The following is a 25,871-nucleotide window of genomic DNA, read 5'->3' as shown; positions in this document are numbered from 1 at the left end:
GTAAACGCTTGTCGCCGGAACAATACGATATCTAGTCTAATGAAAATAATTTTGTTACAAAATTATGATATTATCACATGTTTATGATACTTTGAGATTGTAAAGACTGTTGGTTTTCATGATCTGTTTTCATCACATTCAAAGATTTTTAAATGTCAACAGCTTAATTATATCAATGGTCGCATGGCTTAGATTGCAAAGCGCCTGCCTAGTAAGCAGGAGATCACGAGTTCGAGTCTCGTTGGGACCTATTAGTAAATTCTTCTGTAAATAAATTTCTGTGTGAATCTTTAGGGTTTAAATAGATATCGTCTCTAAAAGTTTGTATAAATTGATATACGATATCTAGTCTAATGAAAATAATTTTGTTACAAAATTATGATATTATCACATGTTTATGATACTTTGAGATTGTAAAGACTGTTGGTTTTCATGATCTGTTTTCATCACATTCAAAGATTTTTAATTGTCAACAGCTTAATTACATAAATGGTCGCATGGCTTAGATGGCAAAGCGCCTGCCTAGTAAGCAGGAGATCACGAGTTCGAGTCTCGTTGGGACCTATTAGTAAATTCTTGTGTAATTAAATTTCTGTGTGAATCTTTATGGTTTAAATAGATATCGTCTCTTAAAGTTTGTATAAATTGATATACGATATCTAGTCTAATGAAAATAATTTTGTTACAAAATTATGATATTATCACATGTTTATGATACTTTGAAATTGTAAAGACTGTTGGTTTTCATGATCTGTTTTCATCACATTCAAAGATTTTTAATTGTCAACAGCTTAATTACATCAATGGTCGCATGGCTTAGATTGTAAAGCGCCTGCTTAGTAAGCAGGAGATCACGAGTTCGAGTCTCGTTGGGACCTATTAGAAAATACTTGTGAATATTAAATTCTGTGTGAATCTTTAGGGAAGAAATAGATATCGTCTCTAAAAGTTTGTATAAATTGATATACGATATCTAGTCTAATGACAACAATTTTGTTACAAAATTATGATATTATCACATGTTTATGATACTTTGAGATTGTAAAGACTGAAGTTAAGCTGCGTCCCAGCAAGCAAGCAGCAAGCAGCAAGCCCAGAAGTTAAGCTGCGTCGGATGCAGACGTCTTTTTGTGTTCTCCCGTTTTTCCATCATTATGTGAGTTTTTGTTATTTTTTATTACTTTTTGTTGTTATATTCGTGTTTTTGAGTGTTTATTTTGTATAGTTTAGCTGTTTTTGTTGTGTTTTGCCCCAAATTGTTTTATTTGTGTGTTTGTTTACGTGTGTTGGGACCTTCCCCTCCCCCCTTTTGGCAGTTTGTTTACATTGTCTAGGGGACAATGGCTGCCAAGTGGCTCAATAGTGTAGATATTGATTTTGGGGTTCAATTCCCGAGATTGAGTATGCGTACAGTTCATGGTTTCGTGCGTAGTTTGAAGGTTGAGCCACAGGATCTCTTAGGCCTAGTTGCTGTGCTAGATACGAGAAACCAGGTCGCTAGAATTACGTTTACATCAGAGGCATACACCTCAAGTTTTTTGTCCCAACACAGTGGTATCGTCAGGACCGAATTGGAGGGGAAAGAAGTTGGCGTAGTCATAAGGGATAGCAATATCCAAGAGAAATTTGTTCGAATTGCAGGGATTCCACAGAATCTAGACTTGGGAGTAGTTCAGACACGTCTAAAGAACTTTGGGAATGTAATTGAAGCTCGGTGGGAACGCTATCGGGTGGCAGAGGATGAAGTTTTATACCCTGTCCTTGCCACTTGGATGATCGTACGAATGACGGTGACGAAAAACATTCCGTCATACATTACAATTGGCAGTTATCGTGCCATGGTAAAGTATGACGGACAAAAGCCTACTTGCAGACTTTGTGACAATGAGACCCACTTTAGCTACAACTGCTCGACATTAAAACGAAACCAGGAACCCACCATTGTCCAAAAACCTGTTCCCAAAATGACTAAAAAGACAGAGATCTTTAAACAGAATCCCGTAGTAATTCCCTTAGCTAAACATTCCATGGTTTCCAAGGTACCTTTGGAGGGTGAATTGCAAGATTCACCCTCAGGAGGGACTCAAAATTTGGAAACTGAAACCATGGAATGTAGCACTCTTACCAGTTCCTTGACTGTACCTTCTGAAGACAACCCTTCGAAACCAATTATGAAATCACAAATGACAGCCCCTGACACAGAGACACAAGACCAAGAACCAATGACAATTATCAGGGAATCGATGGAACCCGACATGGGGGAAATTGAGACCATGGGACCTGACAAAACAAAGGACCCCCTGAGAATTCCCACGGTACCACGAAACAAACGCTTCAAACCTACTTTGACGGCCCAGAATTCTAAACCTTCCTCAGGCATTCCCCAACTCATAAAACCTAACAAATGACTTCAAGACTAAAAATCGCTTCTATCAACATTGGAGGTATTAGGTCAGTCGAGCGACGTCAAATTCTTTTAAATTTCTGCAGGGACGGTAATCTAGATATCGTTGGACTTCAAGAGGTAGCCTTTCATTCTTGTCCAATTATTGAAAGCTGTTATCACTTGCTAGCAAATGTCGGTCCCAACAAAAACGGAACAGCCATTCTCATTAAGCATGGTCTGGAATATTCTCGATTGCTTCTTGAACCTGATGGAAGGCTTATCTCTATCGACGTAAAATGTTTTACGTTTATTAATATTTATGCCCCGTCAGGTAAACAGGCTAAGAACGAGAGAAACACTTTTCTTCGACAAACCGTTCCTGCCTACTCAGTTACCACTCGACTGCCCTTCGTGTTGATGGGCGATTTTAACTGCGTTGACGACATCCAAGATAGGGCAAATACCCAGTCTCTCCCTATCCCCAGTAGTGTCGTTAGCTATGCTTTAAAGGAGATGGTTACTGGTCTTGATCTGGTAGACATCTGGAAAAAGCTAAATCATAGTGAACCAGATCACACTTTCCATTACCATTCGGGTTCTTCTAGGCTTGATAGGATTTATGCTAGTCGATCTTTTGCAGATAAATTTTTAAATATTTCTTTGCAGTCTTTATCGATTAGTGACCATCAGTCAGTTCAAACAACACTTACTTGCAATCTCGATCTCCCGAATCGTAGCAGATCCTCTGTCGGGTTGTGGAAACTAAATACTTTGATATTGTCAGAAGAAGGTTATCAGAAATATGTAACTAATTTCATTCAGGAATCTGCTAATCATCCTCTTAGGGAAAGCAATGTAGCAAATTGGTGGGAGAGTGTCCTGAAACCAGGTATCAAGCGCATTTCGGTAGATTATTCTAGGCAAAGAGCAAGACTGATAAGAGAAACTAAGTTTTTTCTATCAGTCTTGCATTCAGGAGTTGGCCGAAGCAGACACCTTTGATTGGGTTGCCTTTCACCAGTTGAGGAAATTCTCGAAGTCTTGGGAGGAGAGCACACTTAAAGGGTATGGGATTCGATCCCGCTGCTTCGAGGGCCCAGAGGTAGAAGAAGCAAGTATTTTTCATGTAAATAGAGCCAGAATTAACTACCGTAAGTGTCGCATTGATAAAATCATTGCCTCTAATGGCACTTGCTTATCGACCAAAGAGGATATTTCAGCAGAGATTGTTTCACATTTTACTAAAATTTTTAAAAATCAACCTCCTCCTGACACACTGGCAGAGACTGAGTTCCTTGAGGGAGTAAGAGATTGCTTTAAGCCAACCCCAAACCTAACGGCACCGATTTCGCTTCTTGAGATTAGAGCTGCTCTAATAGCAATGAAGTCAAACAAGTCTCCTGGCACCGATGGCATTCCTTACGAGTTTTACGTAGAATTTTGGGACGTGATCGCCCCCCATTTCTTGGATATGTTTAATCATATCCTAGAAAGGGAATCTCTGACGTCTTCGCAGGGCCAAGCGGCGGTCAGGCTAATTCCCAAGTCTTCAGGACTTTGTGGAATTTCTAATTTTCGGCCAATTTCTCTTTTGAATTGTGACTACAAAGTCATGGCATCTGTCTTAGCGAGACGATTGAGGCAGACACTGTCATCTACCATAGGGCCTCATCAAAAAGGTGGGGTACCTGGTAGATTGATTTTTGATAACTTAAGTCTTTATAGAGATGTCATTCAATTCGTTCATGACCGGGGATGTCATGACTCTTCCAACTTTTCGATTCGGGGTATGGGCGCTGCCATTGTTAGAGTTGACTTTGAAAAGGCCTACGAACTGGTTAACAGGGAAGTCCTCTGGAGGATTCTGGATGTTATGGGTTACCCCACCACTTTCGTCCTTTGGTTACAGACTATGTATTCTGTAACAGGAATGTCAATCCTCAACGGATCAGAGGTGGCTGGGGTGATTTATGATATTCAGTCAATTCGCCAGGGATGCCCCCTATCTGTCCATCTCTTCGTTCTATACATTGAGCCATTACTTGTGCGTTTATCTCGAGTTCTCAAGGGTATATCATTGTTTAATGAAAAACTCACTGTCAGAGCCTTTGTTGATGACGTCACCATTTTCGTGTCATGTGACGAAGATTTTACCAGGGCAGGACAAGTCCTTGACTTGTTCTGTCAGTGATTAATTGCATCACATTCAAAGATTTTTAATTGTCAACAGCTTAATTACATCAATGGTCGCATGGCTTAGATGGCAAAGCGCCTGCCTAGTAAGCAGGAGATCACGAGTTCGAGTCTGGTTGGAACCTCTTAGAAAATTAATGTGAATATTAATTTCTGTGTGAATTTTTAGGGAAGATACAGATATCGCAATTGGCTAGCGCGTTCGGCTGTTAACAGACGTGTCTAACTGATCTCCCAAGAGTGACATCTTGCGGTGAGTAAAAAAAAAACTGTTTTGTTCTTTTTTTTTCTCTCTCTCTCTTCTGGTTGTATTGTATCTTGTAATTCGTTTGTTTCCCTTGTTTGTTTGTTAAGGCGCCATTTTGGTATTGGCCTTTTTTTTTTTTTTTTTTTGCATTTTTCCCGCCTCTTTGCCCCTTTGTTGTGGGTAAAATGGGAACGGAATCCCCAGACGTCTGGCCACGTACTGCCGAAATCTCTTTTGGTAATACTGAAGTGACCAGGCATGAATTCTACGAATGTTTCGAGCATGATAGTAATGAATCTGACAGCATCTTTGATGCTGTTTCTCGTCTACCAGGGCGAGCCTTTTGCGTTTTCCGAATTGGGTTCAAGACCGTCAAAGACCATATTGAATTCTTGAATAAATTTAGTGCAAAAGAATCTGTAGTCATTAGTGGCAAGGAGGTCCGAATTCGAGTTAGAGATAGGTCAGTTAACCTCGTACGCGTTAGAATTCAACATTTCAAATTCGATGATGACCTTAGCCTGCTAAACAAGAGATTGCGCGAGTTTGGAGTGATTTCTCGGGTGTTTTGGGACACGTATCAGGATAGGTCGCTTCCAAGGTGGAACGGGATAAAGACTGGAGTTGTCAATGTGGATATGGAGATCCACAAGGGCATCCCATCTTTTATCACCTTTGGAAGCTACAAGGATCCACTAATGGTGTCTTATGCAGGACAAATGCACACATGCCGCATGTGTGATTCTCCCACCCATGTCTTAGCTAATTGCCCCAAGCAACCCCGTAGTTTAACCACCCCCAGCACCATTTTAAAAGGCCCCATGGGAACACGTAGCTATAGTAGTGTACTAACAAATCGTGGGACAGTTAAAATTGTTAGGAAGCCCCAGGAGACAGGGCCGACTGGTGGCGGGAAAATGCCAATTGCTCCAACTGTTGACCTTGATTCATTTCCCGAGTTAGGCCAGAGGTCAACGATGTCGCCTGTTGTCGTTTTTGATAAAGCTCCGGAGGATCCAATTTCGAAACCCGATGAAGCTGAGTCTCTTTCTGACACCGATTCTGACGCTGAAGACACTAGCTGTGTGGATTCGTCTGTGGTGTCTTATTCGGTAAGGAAAAAGAAAATGAAAGAGACGAGGGAATTCCGGGACCAACAAAAACAATCAAAAAAAAGGAGTCGTACTGCCTCTTCCCATTCCCCCGTCGAGGAAGCTGAGGAAATTGAATCTGATGTAGCTCGTTTGGTTGAACTCGGGTCTCCGACTCGAGAGGTTTCAGTTTCGATACCGGGTGTTGACACCAATTATTTTCCCACCTTTACGGGGGGACGATGTGCCACCCGATACAATTGCACCTGGAGTACCATCTATTCCATCCATGATAGATCAGATGGATAACGATGTGGATGAAGAGATGGATGCAACCGAGCTGTGTTCGGTTTCAAACCCTGAGGAAGACTTTTCCTTTTCGGATGGGAGTATTCAGCCTGGCCAACGGTCACTTGACAGCCAGAAGGCTAGTCATGTGAGCGAAACTCAGGAATCTTTGGGCGTCCCCCTCAGCACTCAATCGACTTCTATAGCAGATAAAACTCTCAAAGCAATGGAGGTCGTTAGAAGGAAAAAGGGCAACGATAACAAGACCCAATCCCCAAAACCCAATTTTAAATTTTAATCATGATTAACATCGCGACATATAATATCAACAGAATATCGTCACCTGACAAACTTCAAATAATGCTCAATTTCTTTTTACATCAAAAACTTGATATTATATGTTTGCAAGAAGTAGTTTTCCACTATAACACCGTATTTACTAACCATTACCAGATGCACACAAACCTCGGCCCTAGAAAACATGGGACAGCCATCCTAGTACGACACGGCCTGAGCGTCAACAACATTTTGTTTGAACCGGAGGGGAGGTTGATAGCCATGGAAGTAAAGGGTTTTGCTTTTGTGTGTATTTACGCCCCATCTGGTGAGCAAAATAAAACTTATAGGGATTCTTTCCTCCGGGAAACTATTCCGGCTTATGTTGCCCAGTATAAGGCACCAGCAATTATATTGGGAGATTTTAATGCCGTTGACGAGATCGATGACCGGAAAAGTAGCAAGACAACACCACCTAAAATTAGACTAGCACTACTAGAACCCCTCCGAGATTTAGTAAAAGCCCTTTCATTAACAGATGTCTGGAGAGATATTCGGAAAAATGAACCTTGTTGGACGTACTTTTGTGCGACTAGCCAGGCTAGATTAGACCGAATTTATTGTCAGCACCACGTTAAATTTTCTGATATCCATTTGCACGAGTTACCACTCGGGGATCACAGACCAATCGTAGGGTATATAAACAGTACCACCCCTCCTCGTGTAGTGAGAAACAAGTCAAGGGTTTTATGGAAACTTAACACATCAATCCTCGAGGAGGAAGAATATATTAAATTGGTGCATGTCTTTATTGAAGAAATGTCCCAACATACATCCCGTATTGGAAACGTAGACCACTGGTGGGAGAACATTTTCAAACCTGGCCTCAGGCGTTTATCAATTAATTATTGTAAAAGAGAATCTGTGACCAGAGAGTCAAACGGAAATTACTCCAACATCAACTAAAAGAAACCGTGAACAATGCAAATCTCAATCATGCGCGCTACATGGAGTTGAAACGTGAGTTTCTAGCCTGGGAGCGAGAAACATTGAGGGGATTTGCAATACGTTCACGCGTTCAAAGTACAGCCGAAGAAGAGACATCTACCTTTCATATGAACAAGTCAACGAGTAATTTCCAGAAGTCTCTGATCACCCAACTCAAAACTAATGATAACTGTAAAATTACCCAATCTGAGCAAATTAACCTAGAAATAATTAAACATTTCAGTGGAATCTTTCAGAACCAGCCCGCCCCTAATACCCATTTAGCTGGAAAATTTATAGAAGGGATTAGAGGTGCACTTAACCGCACAAAACCCACTAAAAACGACCCGGGTCTATCAGTAGTAGCTCAGTCGTTAAACGCTCAAGCGTTCAATCGAGGAGTACTAGGTTCGATACCGGAGAGTGACAATCCACTAGTGTCTCCATTTACAGTAGAGGAAATTAACAACGCACTTAGAGCAACTAAAAAGAACAAGGCCCCAGGTACAGATGGCATTCCTTTTGAGTTTTATTTAAAATTCTGGGATGTTATTGGTGTTCATTTTCTAGAGATGATGATTTGTGTGCTCGACAAAAGAAAACTTCAACCGTCGCAGGGAAGGGCAGCTATTAGATTAGTCCCAAAAATCCCAGCACCGAGTAAACTCACAGATTATCGGCCAATTTCATTGTTAAATACCGATTACAAGTTAATCGCGTCAGTATTGGCTTTTCGTCTGAGAAATTCTCTTCAAAACTCTCTAGATTCACATCAAAAAGGTGGTGTACCTGGCCGCTATATCTTTGACAGCTTGTGTTTAATTCGAGATGTCATCGATAATACAGGCCGTAAATCAAAAGAAGTATCTTCCCTCAAACCGGCCGCCATTATCGCGTACGATTTGGAGAAAGCATATGACCTTGTCAACCGAGACGTACTGTGGGAAGTGATGACAGCCATGGGCTACCCTCCCCTGTTTGTTGATTGGTTAAAAACACTGTACAGTATAACTGAACTATGCCCATTGAACGGTAATGACATAGTCGGTACTGTGGACAATGCACAATCCGTGCGACAGGGGTGCCCTCTGTCAGTCCATCTGTTTGCCCTCTATATTGAACCGCTTTTAGTTTGCTTGTCTAGGGGTATTGACGGAATTGAACACTACGGAAAACGCATCCAAGTTCGTGCATATGTAGATGATCTTGTAGTTTTTGCCTCATCAATGAAAGATGTACGTCGTGCATGCGAGATTATTCTGGAATTTTGTGCCTGGACAAATGCACGTATTAACAAGGGGAAGACAAAATTACTTGGTCTAGGCATCTGGACCCTACATAAAACTCAACGACCTGTAGTGACACAGTGGGCAGCGGCGTCGGCTGGGGTTCCTGAGGTTAAGAGTTCGATTCCCCATAGAGGCAATTTAAAACAATCATATTCTAAAAGTAAATGGCCATATGATTGGATAACTCAAGTAGATGAATTAAAAGTTCTCGGAATTACTTTTTCTTCCGAAACAAAAAAAACAGTTAAAGACAATTGGCAAAGACAGCTCAACATCATCCAAAATATTCTCATCAAAAACACACACCGTCATTTCACTTTTTATGGTCACATCCTTTTCATTAAACAACATGTTTTGTCACAACTTGTTCATATAGCCCACTTATTTCCCTGCAACAAAACCCAAGCCCTTCTCCTCCAACAAAAATGCAACAAATTCCTTTGGGCACAACGAAGAGAGCACCCACCCCTAAATGTTTTGATCCGCCCCCGGCTTCAAGGTGGGCTTGGTGTCACTTTACTTTTTCCATTCTTCCTGTCCCTTTTCACTCGGCAAATTTTCAAATCTTTAATCCACCCCGAGGCTATTGAGAGAACTGCAACTGTTTATTGGTTGGGGCCACATCTCAAGAACCTCCTTCCACAAATCACCCAGCCTAGGTTTAATGCAACCCATTCATCGCATCCATACTTCACTACCTCACTTTCAAACATCACCGATCTACTTAAAGCTGGCATCTTCACATCGTCAACTGTATCGAATCACCGCGCCACCTACAATCACCTGATCGCTAACATAGGGAAACCAGGGAGAACAGAGATTGCGAAACCGGACCTTGACTGGGCTTCCATCTGGCGTTGGGTGGCCAAAATCAAAGGGAAAAACGCCGAACTGGTCTGGGATTTTAACCATAACCAGCTTCCCACCAAAATGCGTCTCAATAGTCTCAATCTTTCAAACAACGACCAATGCCCTCTATGCAATGCTGGCCAAGAAACTGACGACCATCTAATGTTACTTTGTAAAGAGAAAGTGGACATCAGTTTATGGCTCCGTATTCAATTGACAAAACTCGGATGTCTAAAACCATTGAAATCAGCAATCAATGGAGACGTTGGAAATGGGCCCAATAAAAAGAAAATACTGACCCTCATCCAATCCTACATAATCACCGTCTGGACTGGCCGCAGCCAAAACTTCATCCCAGCCATAAACGAAATTCAGTCTCTCTGGTCACGCCTCCTTCATTCAAAAACTCTCCACAGACGTCACCTTCTAAACCCTAAATATTCCAACAAAACTTTCTCCACAGATACCTTCTTTCCTTCATACAACAAGTTTCTCCCATCATAATTATTATCTCTTGGAACCCCCCCATCCCTCCAGATGTCATATTGTTAATCTTCATCTCCACCAAAATCATTTGTCCTCCTTCAATTCTGCCCCGAAATGTAATTAGTTCGCTGTAATTTTCCTCCTTTGCCACAACATGCAAATTATGTCACAAATGCCACAAATGCCCCAACGTATCTGTAAAACAATTTAAATCTTACTTGTGACAATAAATCGTTTAAATATAAAAAAAAAGCAGGAGATCACGAGTTCGAGTCTCGTTGGGACCTATTAGAAAATTAATGTGAATATTAATTTTTGTGTGAATCTTTAGGGAAGATACAGATATCGTCTCTAAAGTTTGTATAAATTGATATACGACATCTAGTCTAATGACAATAACTGTGTTACAAAATTATAGTATTATCACATGTTTATGATACTTTGAGATTGTAAAGACTGTTGGTTTTCGTGATCTGTTTTCATCACATTCAAAGATTTTTAATTGTTAACAGCTTAATTAAATCAATGGTCGCATGGCTTAGATGTCAAAGCGCCTGCCTAGTAAGCAGGAGATCACGAGTTCGAGTCTCGTTGGGACATATTAGTAAATTCTTGTGTAATTAAATTTCTGTGTTAATCTTTATGGTTTAAATAGATATCGTCTCTTAAAGTTTGTATAAATTGATATACGATATCTAGTCTAATGACAATAATTTTGTTACAAAATTATGATATTATCACATGTTTATGATACTTTGAGATTGTAAAGACTGTTGGTTTTCATGATCTGTTTTCATCACATTCAAAGATTTTTAATTGTCAACAGCTTAATTACATCAATGGTCGCATGGCTTAGATTGTAAAGCGCCTGCTTAGTAAGCAGGAGATCACGAGTTCGAGTCTCGTTGGGACCTATTAGAAAGTACTTGTGAATATTAAATTCTGTGTGAATCTTTAGGGAAGAAATAGATATCGTCTCTAAAAGTTTGTATAAATTCATAAAAGATATCTAGTCTAATGACAATAATTTTGTTACAAAATTATGATATTATCACATGTTTATTATACTTTGAGATTGTAAAGACTGTTGGTTTTCATGATCTGTTTTCATAACATTCAAATATTTTTAATTGTCAACAGCTTAATTACATTAATGGTCTCATGGCTTAGATGGCAAAGCGGCTGCCTAGTAAGCAGGAGATCACGAGTTCGAGTGTCGTTGGGACCTATTAGAAAATTCTTGTGATTATTAAATTCTGTGTGAATCTTTAGGGAAGAAAAAGATATCGTCTCTAAAAGTTTGTATAAATTGATATACGATATCTAGTCTAATGACAATAATTTTGTTACAAAATTATGATATTATCACATGTTTATGATACTTTGAGATTGTAAAGACTGTTGGTTTTCATGATCTGTTTTCATCACATTCAAAGATTTTTAATTGTCAACAGCTTAATTACATCAATGGTCGCATGGCTTAGATGGCAAAGCGCCTGCCTAGTAAGCAGGAGATCACGAGTTCGAGTCTCGTTGGGACCTATTAGAAAATTCATGTGAATATTAATTTCTGTGTGAATTTTTAGGGAAGATACAGATATCTTCTCTAAAGTTTGTATAAATTGATATACGATTTCTAGTCTAATGACAATAACTGTGTTACAAAATTATGGTATTATCACATGTTTATGATACTTTGAGATTGTAAAGACTGTTGGTTTTCATGATCTGTTTTCATCACATTCAAAGATTTTTAATTGTCAACAGCTTAATTACATTAATGGTCGCATGGCTTAGATGGCAAAGCGCCTGCCTAGTAAGCAGGAGATCACGAGTTCGAGTGTCGTTGGGACCTATTAGAAAATTCTTGTGATTATTAATTTCTGTGTGAATCTTTAGTGAAGATATAGATATCGTCTCTAAAAGTTTGTATAAATTGATATACGATTATCTAGTCTAATGACAATAATTTGTGTTACAAAATTATGATATTATCACATGTTTATGATACTTTGAGATTGTAAAGACTGTTGGTTTTCATGATCTGTTTTCATCACATTCAAAGATTTTTAATTGTCAACAGCTTAATTACATCAATGGTCGCATGGCTTAGATGGCAAAGCGCCTGCCTAGTAAGCAGGAGATCACGAGTTCGAGTCTCGTTGGGACCTATTAGAAAATTCATAGTGAATATTAATTTCTGTGTGAATTTTTAGGGAAGATACAGATATCGTCTCTAAAAGTTTGTATAAATTGATATACGACATCTAGTCTAATGACAATAACTGTGTTACAAATTTATGATATTATCACATGTTTATGATACTTTGAGATTGTAAAGACTGTTGGTTTTCATGATCTGTTTTCATCACACTCAAAGATTTTTAATTGTCAACAGCTTAATTACATCAATGGTCGCATGGCTTAGATGGCAAAGCGCCTGCCTAGTAAGCAGGAGATCACGAGTTCGAGTCTCGTTGGGACCTCTTAGTAAATTCTTGTGAATATTAATTTCTGTGTGAATTTTTAGGGAAGAAATAGAGATCGTCTCTAAAAGTTTGTATAAATTGATATACGATATCTAGTCTAATGACAATAATTTTGTTACAAAATTATGATATTATCACATGTTTATGATACTTTGAGATTGAAAAGACTGTTGGTTTTCATGATCTGTTTTCAACACATTCAAAGATTGTTAATTGTCAACAGCTTAATTACAGTAATGGTCGCATGGCTTAGATGGCAAAGCGCCTGCCTAGTAAGCAGGAGATCACGAGTTTGAGTCTCGTTGGGACCTATTAGAAAATTCTTGTGAATATTAATTTCTGTGTGAATTTTTAGGGAAGAAATAGATATCGTCTCTAAAAGTTTGTATAAATTGATATACGATATCTAGTCTAATGACAATAATTTTGTTACAAAATTATGATATTATCACATGTTTATGATACTTTGAGATTGTAAAGACTGTTGGTTTTCATGATCTGTTTTCATCTCATTCAAAGATTTTTAATTGTCAACAGCTTAATTACATCAATGGTCGCATGGCTTAGATGGCAAAGCGCCTGCCTAGTAAGCAGGAGATCACGAGTTCGAGTCTCGTTGGGACCTATTAGAAAATTCATGTGAATATTAATTTCTGTGTGAATTTTTAGGGAAGATACAGATATCGTCTCTAAAGTTTGTATAAATTGATATACGACATCTAGTCTAATGACAATAACTGTGTTACAAATTTATGATATTATCACATGTTTATGATACTTTGAGATTGTAAAGACTGTTGGTTTTCATGATCTGTTTTCATCACATTCAAAGATTGTTTAATTGTCAACAGCTTAATTACATCAATGGTCGCATGGCTTAGATGGCAAAGCGCCTGCCTAGTAAGCAGGAGATCACGAGTTCGAGTCTCGTTGGGACCTATTAGAAAATTCTTGTGTAAATAAATTTCTGTGTGAAACTTTAGGGAAAAATAGAGATCGTCTCTAATAGTTTGTATAAATTGATATACGATATCTAGTCTAATGACAATAATTTTGTTACAAAATTATGATATTATCACATGTTTATGATACTTTGAGATTGAAAAGACTGTTGGTTTTCATGATCTGTTTTCAACACATTCAAAGATTGTTAATTGTCAACAGCTTAATTACAGTAATGGTCGCATGGCTTAGATGGCAAAGCGCCTGCCTAGTAAGCAGGAGATCACGAGTTTGAGTCTCGTTGGGACCTATTAGAAAATTCTTGTGAATATTAATTTCTATGTGAATTTTTAGGGAAGATACAGATATCGTCTCTAAAAGTTTGTATAAATTGATATACGATATCTAGTCTAATGACAATAATTTTGTTAAAAAATTATGATATTATCACATGTTTATGATACTTTGAGATTGTAAAGACTGTTGGTTTTCATGATCTGTTTTCATCACATTCAAAGATTTTTAATTGTCAACAGCTTATTTACATCAATGGTCGCATGGCTTAGATGGCAAAGCGCCTGCCTAGTAAGCAGGAGATCACGAGTTCGAGTCTCGTTGGGACCTATTAGAAAATCATGTGAATATTAATTTCTGTGTGAATTTTTAGGGAAGATACAGATATCGTCTCTAAAGTTTGTATAAATTGATATACGACATCTAGTCTAATGACAATAACTGTGTTACAAAATTATGATATTATCACATGTTTATGATACTTTGAGATTGAAAAGACTGTTGGTTTTCATGATCTGTTTTCATCACACTCAAAGATTTTTAATTGTCAACAGCTTAATTACATCAATGGTCGCATGGCTTAGATGGCAAAGCGCCTGCCTAGTAAGCAGGAGATCACGAGTTCGAGTCTCGTTGGGACCTTTTAGTAAATTCTTGTGTAAATAAATTTCTGTGTGAAACTTTAGGGAAGAAATTGATATCGTCTCTAATAGTTTGTATAAATTGAGATACGATATCTAGTCTAATGACAATAATTTTGTTACAAAATTATGATATTATCACATGTTTATGATACTTTGAGATTGTAAAGACTGTTGGTTTTCATGATCTGTTTTCAACACATTCAAAGATTGTAAATTGTCAACAGCTTAATTACAGCAATGGTCGCATGGCTTAGATGGCAAAGCGCCTGCCTAGTAAGCAGGAGATCACGAGTTCGAGTCTCGTTGGGACCTATTAGAAAATGCTAGTGAATATTAATTTCTGTGTGAATTTTTAGGGAAGAAATAGATATCGTCTCTAAAAGTTTGTATAAATTGATATACGATATCTAGTCTAATGACAATAATTTTGTTACAAAATTATGATATTATCACATGTTTATGATACTTTGAGATTGTAAAGACTGTTGGTTTTCATGATCTGTTTTCATCACATTCAAAGATTTTTAATTGTCAACCACTTATATACATCAATGGTCGCATGGCTTAGATGGCAAAGCGCCTGCCTAGTAAGCAGGAGATCACGAGTTCGAGTCTCGTTGGGACCTATTAGAAAATGCTAGTGAATATTAATTTCTGTGTGAATTTTTAGGGAAGAAATAGATATCGTCTCTAAAGTTTGTATAAATTGATATACGATATCTAGTCTAATGACAATAACTTGTTACAAAATTATGATATTATCACATGTTTATGATACTTTGAGATTTTAAAGACTGTTGGTTTTCATGACTTTTTCATCACATTCAAAGATTTTTAATTGTCAACAGCTTAATTACATCAATGGTCGCATGGCTTAGATGGCAAAGCGCCTGCCTAGTAAGCAGAGATCACGAGTTCGAGTCTCGTTGGGACCTATTAAAAATCGAATATTAATTTCTGTGAATTTTTAGGGAAGATAAGATATCGTCTCTTTAAAAGTTTGTATAAATTGATATACGATTTCTAGTCTAATGACAATAACTGTTTTTTTTACAAAATTATGGTATTATCACATGTTTATGATACTTTGAGATTGTAAAGACTGTTGGCTTTCATGATCTGTTTTCATCACATTCAAAGATTTTTAATTGTCAACAGCTTAATTACATCAATGGTCGCATGGCTTAGATGGCAAAGCGCCTGCCTAGTAAGCAGGAGATCACGAGTTCGAGTCTCGTTGGGACCTATTAGAAAATTCTTGTGAATATTAATTTCTGTGTGAATTTTTAGGGAAGGAATACAGATATCGTCTCTAAAAGTTTGTATAAATTGGTATACGATTTCTAGTCTAATGACAATAACTTTGTTACAAAATTATGGTATTATCACATGTTTATGATACTTTGAGATTGTAAAGACTGTTGGCTTTCATGATCTGTTTTCATCACATTCAAAGATTTTTAATTGTCAACAGCTTAATTACATCAATGGTCGCATGGCTTAGATGGCAAAGCGCCTGCCTAGTAAGCAGGAGATCACGAGTTCGAGTCTCGTTGGGACCTATTAGAAAATTCTTGTGAATATTAATTTCTGTGTGAATTTTTAGGGAAGATACAGATATCGTCTCTAAAAGTTTGTATAAATTGATATACGATATCTAGTCTAATGACAATAACTTTGTTACAAAATTATGGTATTATCACATGTTTATGATACTTTGAGATTGTAAAGACTGTTGGCTTTCATGATCTGTTTTCATCACATTCAAAGATTTTTAATTGTCAACAGCTTAATTACATCAATGGTCGCATGGCTTAGATGGCAAAGCGCCTGCCTAGTAAGCAGGAGATCACGAGTTCGAGTCTCGTTGGGACCTATTAGAAAATTCATGTGAATATTAATTTCTGTGTGAATTTTTAGGGAAGAAATACAGATATCGTCTCTAAAAGTTTGTATAAATTGGTATACGATTTCTAGTCTAATGACAATAACTGTGTTACAAAATTATGGTATTATCACATGTTTATGATACTTTGAGATTGTAAAGACTGTTGGCTTTCATGATCTGTTTTCATCACATTGAAAGATTTTTAATTGTCAACAGCTTAATTACATCAATGGTCGCATGGCTTAGATGGCAAAGCGCCTGCCTAGTAAGCAGGAGATCACGAGTTCGAGTCTCGTTGGGACCTATTAGAAAATTCTAGTGAATATTAATTTCTGTGTGAATTTTTAGGGAAGAAATAGATATCGTCTCTAAAAGTTTGTATAAATTGATATACGATATCTAGTCTAATGACAATAATTTTGTTACAAAATTATGATATTATCACATGTTTATGATACTTTGAGATTGTAAAGACTGTTGGTTTTCATGATCTGTTTTCATCACATTCAAAGATTTTTAATTGTCAACCACTTATATACATCAATGGTCGCATGGCTTAGATGGCAAAGCGCCTGCCTAGTTAGCAGGAGATCACGAGTTCGAGTCTCGTTGGGACCTATTAGAAAATTCTAGTGAATATTAATTTCTGTGTGAATTTTTAGGGAAGAAATAGATATCGTCTCTAAAAGTTTGTATAAATTGATATACGATATCTAGTCTAATGACAATAATTTTGTTACAAAATTATGATATTATCACATGTTTATGATACTTTGAGATTGTAAAGACTGTTGGTTTTCATGATCTGTTTTCAACACATTCAAAGATTGTTAATTGTCAACAGCTTAATTACAGCAATGGTCGCATGGCTTAGATGGCAAAGCGCCTGCCTAGTAAACAGGAGATCACGAGTTCGAGTCTCGTTGGGACCTAATAGAAAATTCTTGTGAATATTAATTTCTGTGTGAATTTTTAGGGAAGAAATAGATATCGTCTCTAAAAGTTTGTATAAATTGATATACGATATCTAGTCTAATGACAATAACTTGTTACAAAATTATGATATTATCACATGTTTATGATACTTTGAGATTGTAAAGACTGTTGGTTTTCATGATCTGTTTTCATCACATTCAAAGATTTTTAATTGTCAACCACTTATATACATCAATGGTCGCATGGCTTAGATGGCAAAGCGCCTGTCTAGCAAGCAGGAGATCACCAGTTCGAGTCTCGTTGGGACCTATTAGAAAATTCTAGTGAATATTAATTTCTGTGTGAATTTTTAGGGAAGAAATAGATATCGTCTCTAAAAGTTTGTATAAATTGATATACGATATCTAGTCTAATGACAATAATTTTGTTACAAAATTATGATATTATCACATGTTTATGATACTTTGAGATTGTAAAGACTGTTGGTTTTCATGATCTGTTTTCAACACATTCAAAGATTGTTAATTGTCAACAGCTTAATTACAGCAATGGTCGCATGGCTTAGATGGCAAAGCGCCTGCCTAGTAAGCAGGAGATCACGAGTTCGAGTCTCGTTGGGACCTATTAGAAAATTCATGTGAATATTAATTTCTGTGTGAATTTTTAGGAAGAATACAGATATCGTCTCTAAAGTTAATATAAATTGGTATACGATTTCTAGTCTAATGACAATAACTGTTTTTTTTTACAAAATTATGGTATTATCACATGTTTATGATACTTTGAGATTGTAAAGACTGTTGGCTTTCATGATCTGTTTTCATCACATTCAAAGATTTTTAATTGTCAACAGCTTAATTACATCAATGGTCGCATGGCTTAGATGGCAAAGCGCCTGCCTAGTAAGCAGGAGATCGCGAGTTCGAGTCTCGTTGGGACCTATTAGAAAATCATGTGAATATTAATTTCTGTGTGAATTTTTTAGAGAAGATACAGATATCGTCTCTAAAGTTTGTATAAATTGGTATACGATTTCTAGTCTAATGACAATAACTGTGTTACAAAATTATGGTATTATCACATGTTTATGATACTTTGAGATTGTAAAGACTGTTGGCTTTCATGATCTGTTTTCATCACATTCAAAGATTTTTAATTGTCAACAGCTTAATTACATCAATGGTCGCATGGCTTAGATGGCAAAGCGCCTGCCTAGTAAGCAGGAGATCACGAGTTCGAGTCTCGTTGGGACCTAATAGAAAATTCTTGTGAATATTAATTTCTGTGTGAATTTTTAGGGAAGATACAGATATCGTCTCTAAAGTTTGTATAAATTGATATACGATTTCTAGTCTAATGACAATAACTGTGTTACAAAATTATGGTATTATCACATGTTTATGATACTTTGAGATTGTAAAGACTGTTGGCTTTCATGATCTGTTTTCATCACATTCAAAGATTTTTAATTGTCAACAGCTTAATTACATCAATGGTCGCATGGCTTAGATGGCAAAGCGCCTGCCTAGTAAGCAGGAGATCACGAGTTCGAGTCTCGTTGGGACCTATTAGAAAATTCATGTGAATATTAATTTCTGTGTGAATTTTTAGGGAAGATACAGATATCGTCTCTAAAGTTTGTATAAATTGATATACGATTTCTAGTCTAATGACAATAACTGTGTTACAAAATTATGGTATTATCACATGTTTATGATACTTTGAGATTGTAAAGACTGTTGGCTTTCATGATCTGTTTTCATCACATTCAAAGATTTTTAATTGTCAACAGCTTAATTACATCAATGGTCGCATGGCTTAGATGGCAAAGCGCCTGCCTAGTAAGCAGGAGATCACGAGTTCGAGTCTCGTTGGGACCTATTAGAAAATGCTAGTGAATATTAATTTCTGTGTGAATTTTTAGGGAAGAAATAGATATCGTCTCTAAAAGTTTGTATAAATTGATATACGATATCTAGTCTAATGACAATAATTTTGTTACAAAATTATGATATTATCACATGTTTATGATACTTTGAGATTGTAAAGACTGTTGGTTTTCATGATCTGTTTTCATCACATTCAAAGATTTTTAATTGTCAACCACTTATATACATCAATGGTCGCATGGCTTAGATGGCAAAGCGCCTGCCTAGTAAGCAGGAGATCACGAGTTCGAGTCTCGTTGGGACCTATTAGAAAATGCTAGTGAATATAATTTCTGTGTGAATTTTTAGGGAAGAAATAGATATCGTCTCTAAAAGTTTGTATAAATTGATATACGATATCTAGTCTAATGACAATAATTTTGTTACAAAATTATGATATTATCACATGTTTATGATACTTTGAGATTGTAAAGACTGTTGGTTTTCATGATCTGTTTTCAACACATTCAAAGATTGTTAATTGTCAACAGCTTAATTACAGCAATGGTCGCATGGCTTAGATGGCAAAGCGCCTGCCTAGTAAGCAGGAGATCACGAGTTCGAGTCTCGTTGGGACCTATTAGAAAATTCATGTGAATATTAATTTCTGTGTGAATTTTTAGGGAAGATACAGATATCGTCTCTAAAGTTAATATAAATTGGTATACGATTTCTAGTCTAATGACAATAACTGTTTTACAAAATTATGGTATTATCACATGTTTATGATACTTTGAGATTGTAAAGACTGTTGGCTTTCATGATCTGTTTTCATCACATTCAAAGATTTTTAATTGTCAACAGCTTAATTACATCAATGGTCGCATGGCTTAGATGGCAAAGCGCCTGCCTAGTAAGCAGGAGATCGCGAGTTCGAGTCTCGTTAGGACCTATTAGAAAATCCTGTGAATATTAATTTCTGTGTGAATTTTTAGAGAAGATACAGATATCGTCTCTAAAGTTTGTATAAATTGGTATACGATTTCTAGTCTAATGACAATAACTGTGTTACAAAATTATGGTATTATCACATGTTTATGATACTTTGAGATTGTAAAGACTGTTGGCTTTCATGATCTGTTTTCATCACATTCAAAGATTTTTAATTGTCAACAGCTTAATTACATCAATGGTCGCATGGCTTAGATGGCAAAGCGCCTGCCTAGTAAGCAGGAGATCACGAGTTCGAGTCTCGTTGGGACCTAATAGAAAATTCTTGTGAATATTAATTTCTGTGTGAATTTTTAGGGAAGATACAGATATCGTCTCTAAAGTTTGTATAAATTGATATACGATTTCTAGTCTAATGACAATAACTGTGTTACAAAATTATGGTATTATCACATGTTTATGATACTTTGAGATTGTAAAGACTGTTGGCTTTCATGATCTGTTTTCATCACATTCAAAGATTTTTAATTGTCAACAGCTTAATTACATCAATGGTCGCATGGCTTAGATGGCAAAGCGCCTGCCTAGTAAGCAGGAGATCACGAGTTCGAGTCTCGTTGGGACCTATTAGAAAATTCATGTGAATATTAATTTCTGTGTGAATTTTTAGGGAAGATACAGATATCGTCTCTAAAGTTTGTATAAATTGATATACGATTTCTAGTCTAATGACAATAACTGTGTTACAAAATTATGGTATTATCACATGTTTATGATACTTTGAGATTGTAAAGACTGTTGGCTTTCATGATCTGTTTTCATCACATTCAAAGATTTTTAATTGTCAACAGCTTAATTACATCAATGGTCGCATGGCTTAGATGGCAAAGCGCCTGCCTAGTAAGCAGGAGATCACGAGTTCGAGTCTCGTTGGGACCTATTAGAAAATGCTAGTGAATATTAATTTCTGTGTGAATTTTTAGGGAAGAAATAGATATCGTCTCTAAAAGTTTGTATAAATTGATATACGATATCTAGTCTAATGACAATAATTTTGTTACAAAATTATGATATTATCACATGTTTATGATACTTTGAGATTGTAAAGACTGTTGGTTTTCATGATCTGTTTTCATCACATTCAAAGATTTTTAATTGTCAACCACTTATATACATCAATGGTCGCATGGCTTAGATGGCAAAGCGCCTGCCTAGTAAGCAGGAGATCACGAGTTCGAGTCTCGTTGGGACCTATTAGAAAATGCTAGTGAATATTAATTTCTGTGTGAATTTTTAGGGAAGAAATAGATATCGTCTCTAAAAGTTTGTATAAATTGATATACGATATCTAGTCTAATGACAATAATTTTGTTACAAAATTATGATATTATCACATGTTTATGATACTTTGAGATTGTAAAGACTGTTGGTTTTCATGATCTGTTTTCAACACATTCAAAGATTGTTAATTGTCAACAGCTTAATTACAGCAATGGTCGCATGGCTTAGATGGCAAAGCGCCTGCCTAGTAAGCAGGAGATCACGAGTTCGAGTCTCGTTGGGACCTATTAGAAAATTCATGTGAATATTAATTTCTGTGTGAATTTTTAGGGAAGATACAGATATCGTCTCTAAAGTTAATATAAAGTGGTATACGATTTCTAGTCTAATGACAATAACTGTTTTACAAAATTATGGTATTATCACATGTTTATGATACTTTGAGATTGTAAAGACTGTTGGCTTTCATGATCTGTTTTCATCACATTCAAAGATTTTTAATTGTCAACAGCTTAATTACATCAATGGTCGCATGGCTTAGATGGCAAAGCGCCTGCCTAGTAAGCAGGAGATCACGAGTTCGAGTCTCGTTGGGACCTATTAGAAAATCATGTGAATATTAATTTCTGTGTGAATTTTTAGAGAAGATACAGATATCGTCTCTAAAGTTTGTATAAATTGGTATACGATTTCTAGTCTAATGACAATAACTGTGTTACAAAATTATGGTATTATCACATGTTTATGATACTTTGAGATTGTAAAGACTGTTGGCTTTCATGATCTGTTTTCATCACATTCAAAGATTTTTAATTGTCAACAGCTTAATTACATCAATGGTCGCATGGCTTAGATGGCAAAGCGCCTGCCTAGTAAGCAGGAGATCACGAGTTCGAGTCTCGTTGGGACCTATTAGAAAATTCATGTGAATATTAATTTCTGTGTGAATTTTTAGGGAAGATACAGATATCGTCTCTAAAGTTTGTATAAATTGATATACGATTTCTAGTCTAATGACAATAACTGTGTTACAAAATTATGGTATTATCACATGTTTATGATACTTTGAGATTGTAAAGACTGTTGGCTTTCATGATCTGTTTTCATCACATTCAAATATTTTTAATTGTCAACAGCTTAATTACATCAATGGTCGCATGGCTTAGATGGCAAAGCGCCTGCCTAGTAAGCAGGAGATCACGAGTTCGAGTCTCGTTGGGACCTATTAGAAAATGCTAGTGAATATTCATTTCTGAGTGAATTTTTAGGGAAGAAATAGATATCGTCTCTAAAAGTTTGTATAAATTGATATACGATATCTAGTCTAATGACAATAATTTTGTTACAAAATTATGATATTATCACATGTTTATGATTCTTTGAGATTGTAAAGACTGTTGGTTTTCATGATCTGTTTTCATCACATTCAAAGATTTTTAATTGTCAACCACTTATATACATCAATGGTCGCATGGCATAGATGGCAAAGCGCCTGTCTAGCAAGCAGGAGATCACGAGTTCGAGTCTCGTTGGGACCTATTAGAAAATTCTAGTGAATATTAATTTCTGTGTGAATTTTTAGGGAAGAAATAGATATCGTCTCTAAAAGTTTGTATAAATTGATATACGATATCTAGTCTAATGACAATAATTTTGTTACAAAATTATGATATTATCACATGTTTATGATACTTTGAGATTGTAAAGACTGTTGGTTTTCATGATCTGTTTTCAACACATTCAAAGATTGTTAATTGTCAACAGCTTAATTACAGCAATGGTCGCATGGCTTAGATGGCAAAGCGCCTGCCTAGTAAGCAGGAGATCACGAGTTCGAGTCTCGTTGGGACCTATTAGAAAATTCATGTGAATATTAATTTCTGTGTGAATTTTTAGGGAAGATACAGATATCGTCTCTAAGGTTAATATAAATTGGTATACGATTTCTAGTCTAATGACAATAACTGTGTTACAAAATTATGGTATTATCACATGTTTATGATACTTTGAGATTGTAAAGACTGTTGGCTTTCATGATCTGTTTTCATCACATTCAAAGATTTTTAATTGTCAACAGCTTAATTACATAAATGGTCGCATGGCTTAGATGGCAAAGCGCCTGCCTAGTAAGCAGGAGATCACGAGTTCGAGTCTCGTTGGGACCTATTAGAAAATTCTAGTGAATGTTAATTTCTGTGTGAATTTTTAGGGAAGAAATAGATATCGTCTCTAAAAGTTTGTATAAATTGATATACGATATCTAGGCTAATGACAATAATTTTGTTACAAAATTATGATATTATCACATGTTTATGATACTTTGAGATTGTAAAGACTGTTGGTTTTCATGATCTGTTTTCATCACATTCAAAGATTTTTAATTGTCAACCACTTATATACATCAATGGTCGCATGGCTTAGATGGCAAAGCGCCTGCCTAGTAAGCAGGAGATCACGAGTTCGAGTCTCGTTGGGACCTATTAGAAAATTCTAGTGAATATTAATTTCTGTGTGAATTTTTAGGGAAGAAATAGATATCGTCTCTAAAAGTTTGTATAAATTGATATACGATATCTAGTCTAATGACAATAATTTTGTTACAAAATTATGATATTATCACATGTTTATGATACTTTGAGATTGTAAAGACTGTTGGTTTTCATGATCTGTTTTCAACACATTCAAAGATTGTTAATTGTCAACAGCTTAATTATAGCAATGGTCGCATGGCTTAGATGGCAAAGCGCCTGCCTAGTAAGCAGGAGATCACGAGTTCGAGTCTCGTTGGGACCTAATAGAAAATTCTTGTGAATATTAATTTCTATGTGAATTTTTAGGGAAGATACAGATATCGTCTCTAAAAGTTTGTATAAATTGATATACGATATCTAGTCTAATGACAATAATTTTGTTACAAAATTATGATATTATCACATGTTTATGATACTTTGAGATTGTAAAGACTGTTGGCTTTCATGATCTGTTTTCATCACATTCAAAGATTTTTAATTGTCAACAGCTTAATTACATCAATGGTCGCATGGCTTAGATGGCAAAGCGCCTGCCTAGTAAGCAGGAGATCACGAGTTCGAGTCTCGTTGGGACCTATTAGAAAATTCATGTGAATATTAATTTCTGTGTGAATTTTTAGGGAAGATACAGATATCGTCTCTAAAGTTTGTATAAATTGATATACGATTTCTAGTCTAATGACAATAACTGTGTTACAAAATTATGGTATTATCACATGTTTATGATACTTTGAGATTGTAAAGACTGTTGGCTTTCATGATCTGTTTTCATCACATTCAAAGATTTTTAATTGTCAACAGCTTAATTACATCAATGGTCGCATGGCTTAGATGGCAAAGCGCCTGCCTAGTAAGCAGGAGATCACGAGTTCGAGTCTCGTTGGGACCTATTAGAAAATGCTAGTGAATATTAATTTCTATGTGAATTTTTAGGGAAGAAATAGATATCGTCTCTAAAAGTTTGTATAAATTGATATACGATATCTAGTCTAATGACAATAATTTTGTTACAAAATTATGATATTATCACATGTTTATGATACTTTGAGATTGTAAAGACTGTTGGTTTTCATGATCTGTTTTCATCACATTCAAAGATTTTTAATTGTCAACCACTTATATACATCAATGGTCGCATGGCTTAGATGGCAAAGCGCCTGCCTAGTAAGCAGGAGATCACGAGTTCGAGTCTCGTTGGGACCTATTAGAAAATGCTAGTGAATATTAATTTCTGTGTGAATTTTTAGGGAAGAAATAGATATCGTCTCTAAAAGTTTGTATAAATTGATATACGATATCTAGTCTAATGACAATAATTTTGTTACAAAATTATGATATTATCACATGTTTATGATACTTTGAGATTGTAAAGACTGTTGGTTTTCATGATCTGTTTTCATCACATTCAAAGATTTTTAATTGTCAACCACTTATATACATCAATGGTCGAATGGCTTAGATGGCAAAGCGCCTGCCTAGTAAGCAGGAGATCACGAGTTCGAGTCTCGTTGGGACCTATTAGAAAATGCTAGTGAATATTAATTTCTGTGTGAATTTTTAGGGAAGAAATAGATATCGTCTCTAAAAGTTTGTATAAATTGATATACGATATCTAGTCTAATGACAATAATTTTGTTACAAAATTATGATATTATCACATGTTTATGATACTTTGAGATTGTAAAGACTGTTGGTTTCCATGATCTGTTTTCATCTCATTCAAAGATTTTTAAATGTCAACAGCTTAATTACATTAATGGTCGCATGGCTTAGATGGCAAAGCGCCTGCCTAGTAAGCAGGAGATCACGAGTTCGAGTCTCGAGGGACCTATTAGAAAATTCATGTGAATATTAATTTCTGTGTGAATTTTTAGGGAAGATACAGATATCGTCTCTAAAGTTTGTATAAATTGGTATACGATTTCTAGTCTAATGACAATAACTGTGTTACAAAA

The 25,871-nt window shown here is 36.1% G+C and overlaps 1 protein-coding gene, 35 non-coding genes and 1 pseudogene across 36 annotated transcripts; all 37 read left to right on the top strand.

The window, feature by feature from the left end:
* The first annotated feature begins 491 nt into the window (after positions 1 to 491).
* Positions 492 to 564, top strand: Trnat-agu. The gene has a single exon. It is a non-coding gene; the product is annotated as a tRNA-Thr (tRNA).
* Positions 565 to 2,899: 2,335 nt separating this feature from the next.
* Positions 2,900 to 3,876, top strand: LOC123474516 (annotated as a pseudogene).
* A 1,135-nt stretch (positions 3,877 to 5,011) lies between these two features.
* Positions 5,012 to 10,110, top strand: LOC123474515. The gene is made up of 6 exons (XM_045176725.1): positions 5,012 to 5,143; positions 5,250 to 5,336; positions 7,849 to 7,972; positions 8,315 to 8,443; positions 8,600 to 8,658; positions 9,340 to 10,110. Exons 1-6 carry the CDS (start codon positions 5,012 to 5,014, stop codon positions 10,108 to 10,110), a joined length of 1,302 nt encoding a protein of 433 aa, XP_045032660.1.
* A 1,451-nt stretch (positions 10,111 to 11,561) lies between these two features.
* On the top strand, positions 11,562 to 11,634 carry Trnat-agu. The gene has a single exon. It is a non-coding gene; the product is annotated as a tRNA-Thr (tRNA).
* A 556-nt stretch (positions 11,635 to 12,190) lies between these two features.
* Positions 12,191 to 12,263, top strand: Trnat-agu. Its single transcript has one exon. It is a non-coding gene; the product is annotated as a tRNA-Thr (tRNA).
* A 242-nt stretch (positions 12,264 to 12,505) lies between these two features.
* Positions 12,506 to 12,578, top strand: Trnat-agu. The gene has a single exon. It is a non-coding gene; the product is annotated as a tRNA-Thr (tRNA).
* A 555-nt stretch (positions 12,579 to 13,133) lies between these two features.
* Trnat-agu lies at positions 13,134 to 13,206 on the top strand. The gene has a single exon. It is a non-coding gene; the product is annotated as a tRNA-Thr (tRNA).
* A 241-nt stretch (positions 13,207 to 13,447) lies between these two features.
* Trnat-agu lies at positions 13,448 to 13,520 on the top strand. The gene has a single exon. It is a non-coding gene; the product is annotated as a tRNA-Thr (tRNA).
* A 554-nt stretch (positions 13,521 to 14,074) lies between these two features.
* Trnat-agu lies at positions 14,075 to 14,147 on the top strand. The gene has a single exon. It is a non-coding gene; the product is annotated as a tRNA-Thr (tRNA).
* A 239-nt stretch (positions 14,148 to 14,386) lies between these two features.
* On the top strand, positions 14,387 to 14,459 carry Trnat-agu. Its single transcript has one exon. It is a non-coding gene; the product is annotated as a tRNA-Thr (tRNA).
* A 241-nt stretch (positions 14,460 to 14,700) lies between these two features.
* On the top strand, positions 14,701 to 14,773 carry Trnat-agu. Its single transcript has one exon. It is a non-coding gene; the product is annotated as a tRNA-Thr (tRNA).
* A 241-nt stretch (positions 14,774 to 15,014) lies between these two features.
* On the top strand, positions 15,015 to 15,087 carry Trnat-agu. Its single transcript has one exon. It is a non-coding gene; the product is annotated as a tRNA-Thr (tRNA).
* A 547-nt stretch (positions 15,088 to 15,634) lies between these two features.
* On the top strand, positions 15,635 to 15,707 carry Trnat-agu. Its single transcript has one exon. It is a non-coding gene; the product is annotated as a tRNA-Thr (tRNA).
* Positions 15,708 to 15,950: 243 nt separating this feature from the next.
* Positions 15,951 to 16,023, top strand: Trnat-agu. The gene has a single exon. It is a non-coding gene; the product is annotated as a tRNA-Thr (tRNA).
* A 241-nt stretch (positions 16,024 to 16,264) lies between these two features.
* On the top strand, positions 16,265 to 16,337 carry Trnat-agu. The gene has a single exon. It is a non-coding gene; the product is annotated as a tRNA-Thr (tRNA).
* Positions 16,338 to 16,580: 243 nt separating this feature from the next.
* On the top strand, positions 16,581 to 16,653 carry Trnat-agu. Its single transcript has one exon. It is a non-coding gene; the product is annotated as a tRNA-Thr (tRNA).
* A 1,182-nt stretch (positions 16,654 to 17,835) lies between these two features.
* On the top strand, positions 17,836 to 17,908 carry Trnat-agu. The gene has a single exon. It is a non-coding gene; the product is annotated as a tRNA-Thr (tRNA).
* Positions 17,909 to 18,466: 558 nt separating this feature from the next.
* Trnat-agu lies at positions 18,467 to 18,539 on the top strand. The gene has a single exon. It is a non-coding gene; the product is annotated as a tRNA-Thr (tRNA).
* Positions 18,540 to 18,779: 240 nt separating this feature from the next.
* Positions 18,780 to 18,852, top strand: Trnat-agu. Its single transcript has one exon. It is a non-coding gene; the product is annotated as a tRNA-Thr (tRNA).
* Positions 18,853 to 19,092: 240 nt separating this feature from the next.
* Trnat-agu lies at positions 19,093 to 19,165 on the top strand. Its single transcript has one exon. It is a non-coding gene; the product is annotated as a tRNA-Thr (tRNA).
* A 241-nt stretch (positions 19,166 to 19,406) lies between these two features.
* Positions 19,407 to 19,479, top strand: Trnat-agu. Its single transcript has one exon. It is a non-coding gene; the product is annotated as a tRNA-Thr (tRNA).
* Positions 19,480 to 19,719: 240 nt separating this feature from the next.
* On the top strand, positions 19,720 to 19,792 carry Trnat-agu. The gene has a single exon. It is a non-coding gene; the product is annotated as a tRNA-Thr (tRNA).
* Positions 19,793 to 20,344: 552 nt separating this feature from the next.
* On the top strand, positions 20,345 to 20,417 carry Trnat-agu. The gene has a single exon. It is a non-coding gene; the product is annotated as a tRNA-Thr (tRNA).
* A 240-nt stretch (positions 20,418 to 20,657) lies between these two features.
* Trnat-agu lies at positions 20,658 to 20,730 on the top strand. Its single transcript has one exon. It is a non-coding gene; the product is annotated as a tRNA-Thr (tRNA).
* A 240-nt stretch (positions 20,731 to 20,970) lies between these two features.
* Trnat-agu lies at positions 20,971 to 21,043 on the top strand. The gene has a single exon. It is a non-coding gene; the product is annotated as a tRNA-Thr (tRNA).
* Positions 21,044 to 21,284: 241 nt separating this feature from the next.
* Positions 21,285 to 21,357, top strand: Trnat-agu. Its single transcript has one exon. It is a non-coding gene; the product is annotated as a tRNA-Thr (tRNA).
* Positions 21,358 to 21,598: 241 nt separating this feature from the next.
* On the top strand, positions 21,599 to 21,671 carry Trnat-agu. Its single transcript has one exon. It is a non-coding gene; the product is annotated as a tRNA-Thr (tRNA).
* A 240-nt stretch (positions 21,672 to 21,911) lies between these two features.
* Positions 21,912 to 21,984, top strand: Trnat-agu. Its single transcript has one exon. It is a non-coding gene; the product is annotated as a tRNA-Thr (tRNA).
* Positions 21,985 to 22,223: 239 nt separating this feature from the next.
* Positions 22,224 to 22,296, top strand: Trnat-agu. Its single transcript has one exon. It is a non-coding gene; the product is annotated as a tRNA-Thr (tRNA).
* Positions 22,297 to 22,536: 240 nt separating this feature from the next.
* On the top strand, positions 22,537 to 22,609 carry Trnat-agu. The gene has a single exon. It is a non-coding gene; the product is annotated as a tRNA-Thr (tRNA).
* A 555-nt stretch (positions 22,610 to 23,164) lies between these two features.
* On the top strand, positions 23,165 to 23,237 carry Trnat-agu. Its single transcript has one exon. It is a non-coding gene; the product is annotated as a tRNA-Thr (tRNA).
* A 240-nt stretch (positions 23,238 to 23,477) lies between these two features.
* Positions 23,478 to 23,550, top strand: Trnat-agu. Its single transcript has one exon. It is a non-coding gene; the product is annotated as a tRNA-Thr (tRNA).
* Positions 23,551 to 23,791: 241 nt separating this feature from the next.
* Positions 23,792 to 23,864, top strand: Trnat-agu. The gene has a single exon. It is a non-coding gene; the product is annotated as a tRNA-Thr (tRNA).
* A 241-nt stretch (positions 23,865 to 24,105) lies between these two features.
* Trnat-agu lies at positions 24,106 to 24,178 on the top strand. Its single transcript has one exon. It is a non-coding gene; the product is annotated as a tRNA-Thr (tRNA).
* Positions 24,179 to 24,419: 241 nt separating this feature from the next.
* Positions 24,420 to 24,492, top strand: Trnat-agu. The gene has a single exon. It is a non-coding gene; the product is annotated as a tRNA-Thr (tRNA).
* A 240-nt stretch (positions 24,493 to 24,732) lies between these two features.
* Positions 24,733 to 24,805, top strand: Trnat-agu. The gene has a single exon. It is a non-coding gene; the product is annotated as a tRNA-Thr (tRNA).
* A 241-nt stretch (positions 24,806 to 25,046) lies between these two features.
* Trnat-agu lies at positions 25,047 to 25,119 on the top strand. Its single transcript has one exon. It is a non-coding gene; the product is annotated as a tRNA-Thr (tRNA).
* Positions 25,120 to 25,871: the final 752 nt, after the last annotated feature.

The sequence above is a fragment of the Daphnia magna genome, linkage group LG7 (assembly GCF_020631705.1).
Source record: "Daphnia magna isolate NIES linkage group LG7, ASM2063170v1.1, whole genome shotgun sequence".
NCBI lineage: Eukaryota > Metazoa > Arthropoda > Branchiopoda > Diplostraca > Daphniidae > Daphnia > Daphnia magna.
Note: the sequence above shows the minus strand (reverse complement) of the source record. Positions and strands in the feature narration are given on the sequence as shown.

Bases quoted from the DNA above. Each gene is read 5' to 3' on its own strand.
- LOC123474515 (XM_045176725.1), top strand. From the start codon at position 5,012: ATGGGAACGGAATCCCCAGACGTCTGGCCACGTACTGCCGAAATCTCT. The intron at 5,144-5,249 runs GTTTCTCGTCTA...AAGAATCTGTAG, and splicing joins CTGACAGCATCTTTGATGCT to TCATTAGTGGCAAGGAGGTC. The intron at 7,973-8,314 runs GTACAGATGGCA...TCGATAATACAG, and splicing joins TAAAAAGAACAAGGCCCCAG to GCCGTAAATCAAAAGAAGTA.